Source organism: Canis lupus, chromosome 13 (genome assembly GCF_011100685.1).
Source record: "Canis lupus familiaris isolate Mischka breed German Shepherd chromosome 13, alternate assembly UU_Cfam_GSD_1.0, whole genome shotgun sequence".
NCBI classification, from domain to species: Eukaryota; Metazoa; Chordata; class Mammalia; order Carnivora; family Canidae; genus Canis; species Canis lupus.
Genome location: NC_049234.1, coordinates 61,707,780 through 61,722,702, shown reverse-complemented (window position 1 = coordinate 61,722,702; position 14,923 = coordinate 61,707,780). Strand labels below are relative to the sequence as shown.

At 36.9% G+C, this 14,923-nt stretch overlaps 1 protein-coding gene across 8 annotated transcripts in view; it reads right to left on the bottom strand.

Annotated features, from left to right (window-relative positions):
• The window catches only part of SLC4A4 (solute carrier family 4 member 4), a 343,382-nt gene that overhangs the window by 9,380 nt on the left and 319,079 nt on the right, over positions 1 to 14,923 (bottom strand). For all 8 annotated transcript variants that reach the window (XM_038556290.1, XM_038556288.1, XM_038556289.1 and 5 more), the window contains 4 exons: positions 14,787 to 14,859; positions 6,785 to 6,853; positions 3,876 to 4,049; positions 2,065 to 2,226 (listed from right to left, as the gene is read on the bottom strand). In XM_038556290.1, the coding sequence (XP_038412218.1) occupies positions 2,065 to 2,226; positions 3,876 to 4,049; positions 6,785 to 6,853; positions 14,787 to 14,859 (478 nt within the window). The remainder of the gene's footprint in view (positions 1 to 2,064; positions 2,227 to 3,875; positions 4,050 to 6,784; positions 6,854 to 14,786; positions 14,860 to 14,923) is intronic.

Sequence of the window (14,923 nt, the reverse complement as noted above, 5' to 3'; positions counted from 1 at the left end):
ACTAGGAGAGCCACCCTCCAAATATAGAGCCCCCAAATAATGAGCTCAACACAGAGAACTTATTATACACATGTACTCGAAATTGCCTGCTTGAGTTCACTAAGACAAATACTTAAGCTTGTTTTTTTGAAGGGGGCTGGAGGAAGAAGAGAAAAAGGAAAAGAAAAGAAACAAGTATCACACATTATCTTCAAGAAATCTGTTGGAAATACAGAGCTGGAAATGGTAAATATCATTAATGAAATTGTCCAAATAAAATACAATTCATTAAAAATTGAAACAAAGAATTAGAAGAACTTCTCAGGAGCTCATTTGATCCAACTTTTCACACCAGAGAACAAAATTTAAAACGTTCTCAATAGTTGATATTTTATTTTTTTTTCTTAAAAACTATTAGAGATGAGGATTCTATAATATTAGTTCATATATTAGCAATATGTAGTAAAGTTTAAGTTTGGTGTCCATGTACATAAACTGCCATACTTGTTTTGAAAATTCAAGATGAAATATTACTTTATTTATGTCGATATTTCAGCCATTCTTTTTTTCTCTTTTTTTCTTGAGTAGTCTAGAAATTAATTTCAAATTTTGATTTCTATTCAATGTCTAAACATATCATTCTTTTTAACAGTGTACCCTAATCTGTATTGTAATTCAAACACAGTTTCTTTTTCTGTCATCCCTGGAAACATAAAATCTATACACCTGTTCTCACTGAAGATGGATAATGACAGTCACAAAAGCTCTGAGACTCTTTTTCTCTTTAGCTAAATGTACCTCATATATTTAGCCTCTTTTTATTGGATCAATTTATCTGAAATCCAATTTTGTCTGTTGCCTTCCCTCACTGTACTATTTCTAAATTCTCCACAAAGAATACAATCAGACAGCCTGACCAGCTGGAAATAACCAGATGGGCCTGGACTGGAGTTTTGGCTTTGCCACTATGGTTGTATACGCTTAGAAAAAATGACTTAACATTTCTCAATCTAAATTTTCTCCTGTAAAATAGGAACAAAAACATGTACTATAAAGAGCTCTTATCAAAGGACAAGTACGCATGATCAATCAAAATGATCAAGTACAGAGTAGACACCAAAACCTAACTATACTCCCACTTTAAAACTGTATACCAAGGGATCCAATTAGAATGGGGATACTGCACTGAGTAAAATCCACAACAAATCTTCACCTAGGAAATGTCACTTTGGCAGTCCTCTCAAAAGGCTACTGGGATAAACCCATGTGTGTATTAAATAATCCCAGCTGTTCCCCTAGTTCTGATTACAGAACCCTACTGGAGCACCTGTGAAATGGTCTCCTAAATTTAAAAAAAAAAAAAAAAAGGCAATTTTATTTCTCAACTTAATCACCCAATTGCAGGAGGGTCACCTGGACTACAGAACTGACTACTACAATTATGTAAAAAAAAAAAAAAAAAAAAGAAAAAAAAACAAACCCAAAAACCTAAGCTCCAGTTGCCTTTCCTTTTCATTGAAGGGTTACAGAGAAATTACCTTAAATCATGGCAAAGTTCAATGTGAAGAGAAGTACAAGAGCAGAGAACTTTGGTCAAAAGCCTACTCCAATGAAAACATAGATCACAGGAGGTGAAGTCACAGGTATTTGTCCACACCAGGCTTAAAATTACATAAAACTGAATTATTATCTCAAATTTAAATCCTGGATTACCAATAGTGAACCAGATACAGTTATAACATTATGAAGCAAATGTCATTTTTATCCGAGATATGGGAAATTAGAGTTATTTAGATGTGGTGGGCCTTTTTTTTTTTTTTTTAGAAGTCATTTTATCACTATTAGTATATTAATGGCTACAGAAAAACTTTGGAAAATATAAAGAACTAAAGAAAGAAAATGAAGGGCAAAGGAAGGTGAAGACTGACAGGTAACACAGCCAGGTGAATATTGTTGGAACTCAGCCATATATCTCACATAAAGGATTTTACACACACACACACACACACACACACACGTTTCACATATATTTTTTTTCACGTTTCTTTCTTTAGCTTTACTTTGGAATTTTGCAAAGTTCCTTACATCATCATTATCACTGTCCAGACTTCCTTTCTTCTTTTTCTTTTTCTTCTCATCTTCCTTCTTTTTCTTGTCCTTTTCTGGAATGACATCATCGAGGAAGCTGAGGTCATGTTGGGAGAAGAGGTAGTCCATGCCTTTTCTGACAGCTACAAGTGCCAAGATCTGAAAGGATAAATATAGAAAGTATGAAAGAAACAAAGTCAGATGAAGTCATAATAAGTATTGATACCACTCTATGAAAGGCAGTAGAAATCTATCATGTATAAGGCTAGAGTGTGATAGAACCCATCTTGCTTATATGGATTTATATTAGCTGGACCATAAACATTTTCTTTATGGGGAAAGTGGGTCATGAAAGTCTTAAGTAAAACTTACTTTGTTCACTGAAATGTATGATCACATTCAGTTAGAATGTCAACGTGAGATTATTTTTTAAACCATTTTCTTCCATGTCAGAATTTTAATAAAATGACTGAGAGTTTAAAGATTAAAAAAAAACCTGCATATGGTTTATAATTATTCAAAATTAAAACAGTATACAGGTTTTTGAAAAACAGGAAAATCTGTACAATGTACAATATGTTACATCTACAAAGAACTAACTTGTAATGAGGCAGTACTTGAGCGTGCTAGAGACATTTATCTACGGGGCAACTTCCATCACTACTACAACCAGAAAACATACAGTGTGTCAGAGGCTGTGCTAAACTCTTAGGCAGTATTTTCTCATTTATTCCCACCACAAACTCAGAAAGTAGATATTATGACTTCCATCTTACAACTGAGGAAATCAAGCCTTGGAGACTTAAGTATGTCATCCAAGATCACAAAGCCAGGTAAGGAAAAAAATATAATAAAGGGCCCCAGCTGTCTGCCTCTAAAATCAGTATTCTTAAAATATGTATCTTTGATTCTATGAATTACCCTTGAAGAGTAACTTCTAAAGGTACATCCAAGATGCCTTTGCTCAAGAGTAAAATTAGTATGCACTAGGATATAAGAGTCATGACTTTGTCTCAAATTAAACAGTTGTGTTTATCCTCATCATGCTCTATGTCCGTTTCTTCATCTCCTAGAGAAATTAACAACATCGGCCCTACTGATCTGACATTATTGCTTTGTGATCAAGTAAGAGCTCTAGAAAGATAAAAAATACTTTATAAAGGGAATGCATTTTTAAATTATTATTTACCACAAGCAGTAAGTGATTTACTGGACATATTTCAAAATTTACCCAGGTCTAAACTTTGTTTTCCTGTCTTTAGCAAAACTAATAGGTAGACTATATCAATAGGCAAATAGGAGTCATTTCTCACACTCAGTGTGTTTTTCAGTAAGTGGATAGAGTTTAAGGGAAAAAAAAAAAAAGGAGACAGAAGGGATGATCATAAAAAAGATATGACTCTACAGATATCACTAGTATTTTACATCATTCTTTTCCTGCTTCCTTGGAGAAAAAAATACAAACAACAAATATACATAAGATAAAATAATAACTCTGGCTAAGAATAAGAGGAGTTTTGTACATAATAAACTATGTTTGTATATGCAAATTCTGTTTCTAAAGCTGTGGGAGAGACAGATAGACCCGAGGCTGGCTTGGTGACTTGCGTCAAGTGTATGCATGTGCATTTTCTTGCACATGACCATAGACATGGGAACCTTAAATTACAACTAATCAAATCAAAATTATTTGGCCAAAGCTGGGAAAAATGAGAACCACACAGAAAAGACACATGTGTCTTCTATATTACAATGACAAATGACATTGGTATGACTTCATGGGTAGGTTCAAATAAAGAAGTCCCTACCATGACTGGGAAAATGATAGCAGCCACAGTTGACTTGAGGATCCAGAGCAGAGCTAGACACAGCACCTGCAGGAAAGTGAACAGGTGGACTCTGCGCAGGGGCACATGGCGCAGGTAGATAAAGTCTGGCTGGTGCTTCAGGGGCATCAGCAGTAGCTTCAGACGATCCATGAACTGGGGAGGAAAGGAGACGAGAGGACACTTGTATTACTTTCAAGAGCTGATTACACAAACCCATTTCCACCATGCCTAACCAATGACCAGTGATTTATATTCTATAATTTAGGCAAGCAGTGTCCTTTGCAGAGGACTCTGGTCAGGGAACACAGGAATTTAGTCCAGTACAGTAGGAACATATTAGGAATCTTCCAATTCCTATTACTTTGCATAGGATATTATGCAGACATATGAGATATAGTGGCCACCATAATGAAGTCACAAAGCCAAATATAAATTCTAGATATTCATCTCTTTTTTACTATCTGAGTCTCTTCCAGAGAGAGAACCTTGTGAATAGTTTCACAATGAAGGAAAACCTCGGGCAGCCCGGGTGGCTCAGCGGTTTAGTGCCGCCTGAAGCCCGGGGCGTGATCCTGGAGACCCTGGATCAAGTCCCACATCGGCCTCCCTGCATGGAGCCTGCTTCTCCCTCTGCCCGTGTCTCTGCCTCTCTCTCTCTCTGTGTCTCTATGAATAAATAAATAAAATCTTTAAAAAAAATGAAGGAAAACCTCTAAGTCGTGTATCTTACTCTGTTTCAGTCACCTTAACTGGAAGAAGAGAAGGTGCTACTTTAGACATTTCAGGGATGTCTCAAGGATACAAAGGAAGTATCCAATCTGAAAATGGGAATGCACTTATATTTTCATAAATTCCACATTTATCTGTGGCACGACTTAACTAATAATATTCAGCAATTCATTATCATTTCTTTTCAAAGAAAAGCCATATGACGATTACAATGAGTTTCAGTGTCCAACAACTAGATATTTGAATCTAGGAGAGGCTATCACAGTGCTGTGCAGAAACAGGTACTAAACTGGCTGTCATGCCCCTCCGTGCCCAGGTGCCCTGCTTCAAAGATTAACTGCTGAGTTTACATGGATGATGAGAAGAATGATGTTTAGGTAACTACCCTAGGATCTTTTCAATCAAAGATACTCAGTGAATATCTGCTGAATTGAATTATTAAGTAATAAGACTCTGGCATAATATCTCCGCTTTCTTTCCAAAGGAAAGGGAGAAATGTACAATAAGCTAGACTACAACAGACAAGCTTCTTGGAAGCTATTTCCTATGTAACAAACTTTCTTTCTCCCTCTAGGCCTATTTTTTGACTGGAAGGGGTCTTGCTGTTTATAAAGATTGGGTTACAACATTTTTGCTAAGTCAAATCTCGCCAAAAGGTCTAAAACTGGGAGAGTCAACAGAAAAGGCAAGAGGGACAACAGCACTGCAGAATTTAAGAAATCCACTGGCTGTGCCTTTAGCAAAGGATTTTTCCCCCATCACTATGAAATGGCGATTTTTTGCCTTCTATTTAATTTAATAAACACGTGCTGAGCTCCAACCATTAGTGAAGCCCCTAGAACACATAAATCAAACTTCTGATCTAGACGGACCTACTAAGGAAAAAAACCCAAAACAACGACAACAAAAAACTATTAGTTTGAGAGCCATATTAGTTTCATATTTTTTTCATTTAGAGGAAAAAGGAATATTCACAAAGTCAGGTAAAAATATTTTTTATATATTTGTACTGCCCAAAGTTTCACAGGCACAGTTAAGCCCCCATTCACATTCATCTAGTCCAATCCACCAGCAGCATCTTGTATTTTGTGACAAATATCCAAATGGTGAAGAATTTTACTCAGAGGGGACCTAAACAGGGGAAAAATAAAATAGCCTTTTCTGCTTTTGGGGGTCTGGCCACCTGCCCAGCTCTATCTGACTCTAAAACCAAATTAATCTAAATTCAATAAATGAAAGGCAAGGACTATTATGAAGAGGTTTAAATAAATTCTTATGATGGTCACAGAACATGCAGTCTTTTCCCATTAAAACATTAGTAAGTGCTAAATAAGGCTACAATTAACAAGGTGCCAGAAAGCAGCAGAAGTACTTCCAGTTTCCTGGTGCCAATTAAATTAAACCTCAATTGAAAGACAAAGTCCCTCACAAAGTTTTTCCTGATGATTTTTTTTTAAAGGGGCCGGTTCTACCCAAATTGTGAATAGCTGAAGTTTTGGACAAAAGTAGCACTAAACCACACTGACTTTATTCTTTTATTGGTGCAGAACTTTTGATCACTGATCTCAGCCATGTGAAAAGCAAATCAAATAATAGCCTGTTCTTAGTATAGTTTAAAGGCAAATGGATAAACAGTATCCTGAGGAACACCCTGAAAGGGTTTGATTTCCTTCTTGAGATGAAGGAAGGAAAGAAGGAAGGAGGGAAGGGAGGAAGGAGGAAGAAAGGATCATAGCTCTCACTTCCTTAGTTAAATGGCCTTTAACAGATTATTTCAAGAATGGGTACATTTGACAGCGTTTGTTGGCACAAATTAATTTTGTTAATTAAATCATAAATAAGCAGAGAAAGTAGAAAACAAATGCTCTATCTATGACACAGTGCTATATTCTCTTAGATGTACAATATAAAAAATTCCACAATTCTATATGCTACTCAGTGCTCATCATGATAAGTGCACTCTTAATCTCCTTTCTTGGTTTCACCCATCCCCCCACCTACCTCCCCTCGGGCAACCATCTCTTTGTTTTCTGCAAATATACACATTTTAAAAATCCAGTAGTTAATGAGTAGCACTTTTTGCCAAAGATTTGTTACTGTACTACTCTTACTACTAGAAAAAAACCAAGACTATACTTAGACTGCTATGGAAAACTCACCTGTACACCGTTAAGGGACGCTACCCCCATATACAGGAACACGCCATAGAGTACAGGCATGGGGATAAACTAGAAAGCAAAAAAGGAGGAAGGTTAAAGACAACAATAATAAAAACAGTAATAAAGAAGGATAATTTAAATAAAGGCCAAATCTGAAAGTAAACAATAGGACATAATAATACAGGGACCTCTAATTAGCGGGCTTTACTCATCGCTGATAAACTTCTAAGCTATACTTGAAACAAGTGGAGGGAGACTTTCAACTTTTATTTGATGCCTGCATTTTTTTTAAAGCAATGAGCATGCATGACCTCAAAAAAATTTTTTTTAATGGGGAAAAAAAGTTTGTTTCCCTTTCCCCTTAAAAGGAATGATTATGTAAACCAGATGTTTGCAGGAACTGAGAGGTAGAGAAAGGTAGACAGTTGCTTCGCTCCTGAGACCAAGTTCCTTTCCAACAGTCTGTTGATTTCTTCCTTAATAATTTTTGCCAAATGATCTATCAGCTTGGTGTGTAAATGCCTCTTTCAATTAAGCAAACATGAAACGGCTGTCCCCTTTCTTCCTCTCACGAATATTAAGAGGACTAACTAATGAGAACACTGCTTGAAAGGAGCATCGAGCATACGGAAGCAATTAATTACACACATGCAGTAGTACACATTTTTAAAAAGTGAATTAATACATTTTCATGAAGTAATTAGCAAGAGTCTTTTACAATAATACAAAGTGTTTCAAGAATGGGGAAGTTCCAATGCAATGTTCCTTATGTTTTATCTATTCCTAGACCTTTGAAATGTCCTTAGTACTCTAGAAACTAAGCAACTCAAGGATGATTCTGTTTCTGGGAAGGCTTTTATTTGAACAACAAAAGGTTCTCAAGCTTGGATTTTGAAAAGAAGTCCAAGTAATTTCGGTTTTCAAAAACCACAATCAATTAAGTTCAATCTTACCAAATCTACATAAAGGAGGCTTTGTAGCCAGGAAACAGTATGATTTCAGAGTAATTTTTAAAGAACTATGACATGTATTAAATGAAACACAATTTCTATCAGTCTCTCCTTGGAATTACCTAAAACAGTTCTGTGTCTGAAACCCTGTGGTGACTACTGGAGAATCAGTAAATTCAAAATATGTCATGGCTATCTCCAATTGTTATTGGCTAGCTACAAGAATTGTTAAATTTATATGTAATACATATCTTCAGTCACATAAAATATCACATTCTTCTTCTAGGAAAAAACTAGTAATTGTGACATAGCTAATTTGATCTTGACTTCAGAAAAAAATTATTGAACATTGAATGTTGAGAAGGTAGGAGGAACAACAGTAAGAGTGTTGGGGAAGCCAAGTGTGCTGTAATACCCTACAATCACCACAAAGAGGTGAGCACATCACATTCAAGCCACTTGAGTTTTGACACGTGCCTTTATTTCCTGTAGAATGTACATATTTCCATTCCTCTGTACAAATTGACCAAAAAATAACCAACAAAGAAACCATCTCACTGCTTTAACTCATTTTTCAATTTTTAAAAATATCTTTTGCAGGCAAAGGCACTCTCATTTTTCTTTAATATATGATGATTCCTTTCTTGTCATTTCATTTTTAATTTCTTGGGAAGGAAAGAAAGGCAGAAGGGGAAAAGAGAAGTATAGTTCTCTTATAGTTGGCCAAGTAGTTAGAAATCCTGTAGTAGATACTTTTAATCTGAATAAAGTGTTTTTTCTGGCTTGGAAGAAGGTAATCACAAAGGTGATACTGAGCCTTATCTCCACCCCTCCTCTAAGTTTAGCTAAATATTTTCTCTAATGTAATTCTAGGATCAGAATGAAGGAAAGTTGTACCATGGTGTTGAGGTCTATGCTCTCTGAATTTATGCCAGATTTCACCAAATCTACCACCAAATAAAATCAGAAGGTACCATTAACTCAGCATGGTGTATGGGTAGGAAAACAGCTTTAGAGATGATGATTTTTTTTTTAAAAAAAAATATTCTTTGGCAAAAAGGAAAATAGCACATATATGGAAGTCTATTGATTCAAATTTTTGGTCACTTTCAATGTAATGCAAACATCTTAAGAAATGCACCATTTTCTTTAAGATAGTGCAGTGTGTCTCACTAAAAATCTTTGAGTTTGGAAATCTTGATGAAATCTGACAGAATTACTGGGTTAGAGGATATTTTTTATTGGATTTGGTTCAGGAGTATATCAAAAGGTCAATCCTTAAAAATCCATCACAATAGAATCATTCATCACAATAGAAATTTCCCAAAGGAAGAAAAAGAAGAATGTTTCAAAAAGATGTGATCCTATTTTAAGTTAAATTAGCATAACATACATAGCAGTAGCAGGTAGGCATTTTTATAAAGCAAGACGGAGAAATTAAAACACAAAAAACTCAAGGTATACTAAGATTATAGGTATTTCAAGAATTATCAAATTATGCAAATAAAATTATATAAATAAATATAGCCAGAAAACCAAAAAGCCCAATATAAATATTATGCTTTTAATAAACATTAAAAATGAAAAAGTAAATGCTTGATTCTACAGCCAGATAGAAAATTATATTAAAGTCAGTGAAGATTTAGCATACTCAGACTATGTCACCAAATTTTTTAAACTCTGACGAATGTAGTTCCATTCTTTTTTACCTGGCCCTCTGTTTTGATTTCCTGATAGTGTTAGAATATTCCCATAAGAAAAAAAAATGTGAAAGGATAAATTTAATAAGAAAGATAGATGGTAGTTGCCCACAGTGCAGAATTCAGAACAGGAGTGAGGCCTCCCAGCAGGATAATAACCATCGTGTGTGTGCCTGTGTGCCTGCGTGCATGCGTGTGTGTAAAACTCAGAACGAGGTACTGATTAAGAGCATGGAAGCACAGAAGTTGGCCACCTCTGGGTTCCAATTCTGACTATACCTGTTGCGGAACTCTGAATTGTCTATGTTTATCCTCAGTATTCTCACCTATATGGTGGCTACAATAAAGATTATATAAGATCTGGTTCAGGGACTGGCTCATAATAGATACTCAAGAAATGATCAATGTGGTACTGATGTCATTATTAGCATCAGGACCTTCACTGGCAAGTGAGAAGCCTGCAACTGCCCAGCACTGCTCCCTCTGGTTCCTCTGTGGGAGGGGGTGGGGGCAGGAGGAGTATAGGCCAGAATGATGGCTGCAAAGGTCCGACTCGAAACCTCGGTTTTCTATATGCTCTACAATGTTGTCCTTTCAACTATAACAACTGTCTCCAGGAACACATTATTAAAATCACATCCTAATGCCTTTAAGCCTTAAAAATCTGGAACCATAAGGAAGCTGCCGACTTGCAATCTGGCCCCTAGTCACTGAAGAAACCATGGAGTCGCTTATGATGAAGAGTTTGTGAAAATGCCACATTTCTCTTTACATAAGAGAACTGGAAATTGGATCAAAGAAGCTGGGGAAGATCATCTCATGGGAAATGAAAGTAAATGAGCTCTTTGAGGGCAATACTGTTTTATTTTAAAAGGCAATAAACCACGATGGTTATGAGGTCAGGCTTTGGAGTTAGAACTGCCTGAGTTCAAACCTTGGTTCTACCATTTAAGAACTTTGTGAGTTGGCAAGTCATTTATACTTTGTTTTTTTTTAAATCTGTAAGATGAATGCAATTATACATATATTTTTCATAGGTTTTATTGGACAACTAAATAAAAACAGTCTGTGAGGAGTTCTGGGTCTAATGCCAAACTTCCAATGAATGGGAGCCGCTATTACCACCACCATCATCATCCTCACTACCATGTCTCCTTGGTTCCCTGTTACTGAGCAGAGCATGGGGCACACTGTAGGAGCTCCACAAATGCTTGCCAGGTAGAAATTCAGTGCTAGCCTCCACATTTTAGAACCCTAAACAAACCTGAAAGACAAATTTTGGCTACACCTCACGTTAAAGATGAACTAATTCAAGCAAAGGCAACAGAAGCAGCAGTGAACTTGACTTGATCTTTATTTCTTTAAGTTCGTCAAAAGAACGAAAAAAAGTAAGCTCTAGGAAGAGTCTTTCATCTTGCTGCTGCTCTGTGGTCTCCCTCATATCCTCGTGCAGAGCACTAGCTTCACAGGCAGGGTTTCTGCTGCAGAGACCCAGATCTAAACTGCTTAACTGGCCTGGGAAGCCAGTGCTTCCTGTTTTCCAAACAGTTCCGTACTCAGTCAGTGATGGGGTCGAGGCATGTATGAGTGCAGCTGGCCAGGGTCACAGGGTATCCCCATGAACTTAAAGCTGTAACACACTATTACTCCTTATGTTTTTCCATGTAAAAAGACTGACTTCGGCAAGGTCAAATCAAAATAAGCCGCCATAAGGAGGCACAGAGCAAAGTACCCACCCTGCTTACAGCAGGGAGAACATGACATCTGAGGCCCCTAGACCTGTGGGACTGGGGGGTGGGGTGGGGTGGGCAGGGAAGGCGTTGAGCCGTGTCATTTTTAAAAAGTGAAAGGCACATATTTCTCTTGATCCCGGTTCATTTGATCTGCCTTTCAAAGGCCGATTCTTAAGTAAAAGCATCCTCTAAAGTTGTCCTCTGTTCTTTTAAAACACACATAAGTCACATGGTGGAAGAAAAAGATTCCCTCCTCCTAAGTAACCCCTGATACCTCTCTTTCTGTGTAAATTCTGAGGTTAATTGTTAATCCTGACTCTTACTTAGTCATTACTTAGGTGTTAGTTAAACTATACTCTCATCTGCTTCTTCCTGTATTGACTTTTTACATGAACTACCAAGAATTCTGTGGTGAATGCTTCTAAGTTACCCGATTTCAATGGTAAGAAGGTCGTGATCTGAAATGAGCTAATGTGATGATTCCCGAAGTAAAGAATAGTTTACATCAAAGTCTGGAATCACAATTGTGAATGCTGGACTATTTTATTCTTGTTGTTTTAAAATCTAGGCTTCCCACAATATGTTGGAAGCTATAGTAATAAAATAATTTCATTTCCCACACTTTGGGCACAAACACTGCCTAGTAAAAATGTTTGCTGGACCACCTTTTTCATTGATTTTTTTTTAAAGATTTTATTTATTTACTCATGAGAGACACACACAGAGAGAGAGACAGAGACAGAGGCAGAGGGAGAAGCAGGCTCACTGCGGGGAGCCTGATGTGGGACTCAATCCTAGGACCTGGGTATCACCACCTGAGCCAAAGGCAGATGCTCAACCACCAAGCCACCCAGGTGCCCCTTTCACTAATTCTTACGACTCTTTGCATTGACTCAAAGTTGCCAGATGGAAATACCCATAATTATAAACCTCAGCAGCTGAACAAAGGTGAACTTAAGGAAGGTCAAAAGGAAAAGCAAGCTCATGCTCATTGATCCCTTACATCTCTCTTGCTTCTTTCTCAATATTCTAAACTGTTCCTGCAAATACTCAGGTGCTTTGCATATCGGGGCAAAAAGAATCATTGCAAAATAAAGAACAAAAGGGCTTTCAGCTTTAATTCCTCTGCAGCCACATTTGGGTGCAGGGTTAGAAAATAGTTAGGAAGAGGCGTTGTTGAAAATGTGAGTCTTGCATCTTTTCCTAAAAATAGCGATTTATACAGTATCTGTTCTCTGTGTCCCTTTGGGATCATACACGATTACTCAGCTAAAAAAAAAAAAGCTTTTAAACACATCTGAATTTTTTGAGTTAGGATTTTACACTGTATTAATGAAAAGACATAATACAAAAATAAAAGAAAAAATGGGTGGGGGCTGATGGGCTAAAGGGTTCATCTGAACAGATGAAAAGATTTCTATTATGCCCTACTAGTTAGTAGCTAAGCACTAAGAGACCCCATAAAAAACTCTGCAGTTGTGTCATGTGAGCCCACCTTTAAGCAACCCAGGGGCAAATTCATTCCTATATATCCTCCCATAACATGAGGTCATAAATGCCTGCAATGACCTCTCTAAAAATGGATCTGTCCAGATGAGGTTCTATTGCCTGTGTGGTCGAAAGCTGTCAGACTTTTCCACCAGTTGATGTGCTGGTGTCGTGGGGCAACAAAGGAACATAAAGCCTTTTGGTAGTGGATTTGATGCTATGAAACTCAACTTCAAACCTACCCTACAACTTGCTTTGTATAGGCAAAAGGGATCATAGATTTCCCTCTGTCCCTGAAAAATGTTAAGACCCAGACTCTCTTAAGTTTCTTCATATGTGACCAGAAACAACTTTTTTGAGGTTACTTTAAATTTTATTTTCCTATATGGTACGTGAAATGCATATTCCTTCATGATTCCTGTCATAAATTAATTAAGCCAGTTAACTGACATTGTGGAAACCAGGGATAAGAGATGAATATTTAAATCTTTCAACTGTTTACCAAGTATTTTATGCATAATGTATGTGTTCATCTAAATACTCTGAGGGGCAAAACCAGTCTTAATCATAGGCTAAGAAATTATAGTTTCACTTTCCCCAAATTCATCTGAATGACAATTGACTTATAAATGTGCCAGCTTGAGAGAAGTGGAGGACTTTTGCCTTCCCTCTGTGTACTTCTGTATTGTTTGAATTCTTTTTTTTTAAATTTTTTTTTATTTATTTATGATAGTCATCACAGAGAGAGAGAGAGAGAGAGAGAGAGAGGCGGAGACATAGGCAGAGGGAGAAGCAGGCTCCATGCAGGGAGCCCGACGTGGGATTCGATCCCGGGTCTCCAGGATCGTGCCCTGGGCCAAAGGCAGGCGCTAAACCGCTGTGCCACCCAGGGATCCCTTGTTTGAATTCTTTACAAAAATGTACTGCTCCATCACTTGTATTGTATAGTTAAGCATCTTAAAAATCTGAAAAATGAGAACTGTTGAGAAATAAACAAAAATTGGGGTGCTTGGGTGGCTCAGTCAGTTAAGAGTCTCCCTTTAGCTCAGGTAATGATCCCAGGGTTCTGGGATCGAGTCTCACAACAGGCTCCCAGCTCACTGGGGAGCCTGCTTCTCCTTCTCTTTCTGCCTGCCATTCCCCCCTGCTCGTGCTCTCTCTCTAATAGATAAAATCTTTTAAAAAATAAATAAAATACACAAGAATTTTCAGAGACAAATTTGAAAGGATATTAACAGTGGTTGTTTATAGCTTCTAGATCTATATAGGTAATTTTATGCTTTATATGTACTGTGGTGCAGAGTATCAAACACAAATTATCAATAATTGGCCAGTATTGTTATATAATAGAAGAAGAAAATGCTTGTATCACAAAAAAAGAAATGGAAGCTCCATGAAAGTTAAACCTGCTCTTTTAACCCTATCTCGTCTTCTAAATAGGTATTCTCATAGGGTTCGTATTCATCTATTTTCGCAGATAGTCACCCCATCAATCAAAGCTACATATTTGACTCTTGACTTTCTAAAAAATCTACCATATAATTTTTTTCTTCTTCAGAAGTTCATTTCTAAAGTTTTCTTGTCAGAAATCAGTAATTTTACTCTATTCTCCAGGCCTTCTGATTCAAAGAAAATAGAAACGCGGTCAGCAATAATAAAGAATGGAGAAAAGTTACAAAATGATCATGTTATCCAGGAGTCTGCTGTGTGCATGTGCATGGGGGGCAGTGGAAGCAGGATTTAGGAACAAGTAAATGGAAAATAATGGGAAGAAAGGATACAAGGGGAGTAAGAAACATAGTGAGGAGGGGCAAATCAATTGACTAAACTGTGTGGAACTGCCATTTGCATAGGTCAAAAAACCTAAATACTGGTAATTTAATGTGGTTCAATCAAATAACTACAATAATAATAATAATAATAATAATAATAACTAATAATAGAAGGAGTGAAGGAGTGAGAAGGACATCAAAATGAAAGTTTTTAAAGTCCTCAAGTCCTCATTCTACTGACCCCTGCTTCAGTGTGTTCCAGAACTGATGAGAATCTTGCAGATAAGGAATTCTACTCTTCGCACATTACCTGTCAATGTACTGAGGAGGAGAAAGAGGTAAATATTTCACATATTTACCTTCAAGATGGGAGCCATAAAGACCGACAGACCAGTCAGGATAAACACGAGGGTTCCAGTGACTCTCTGTTCCCTAAAACCAAATAAAAAGATTACCAATTTACCCCTTGTTTTTTTATAAATATGCTCTTGTCTTT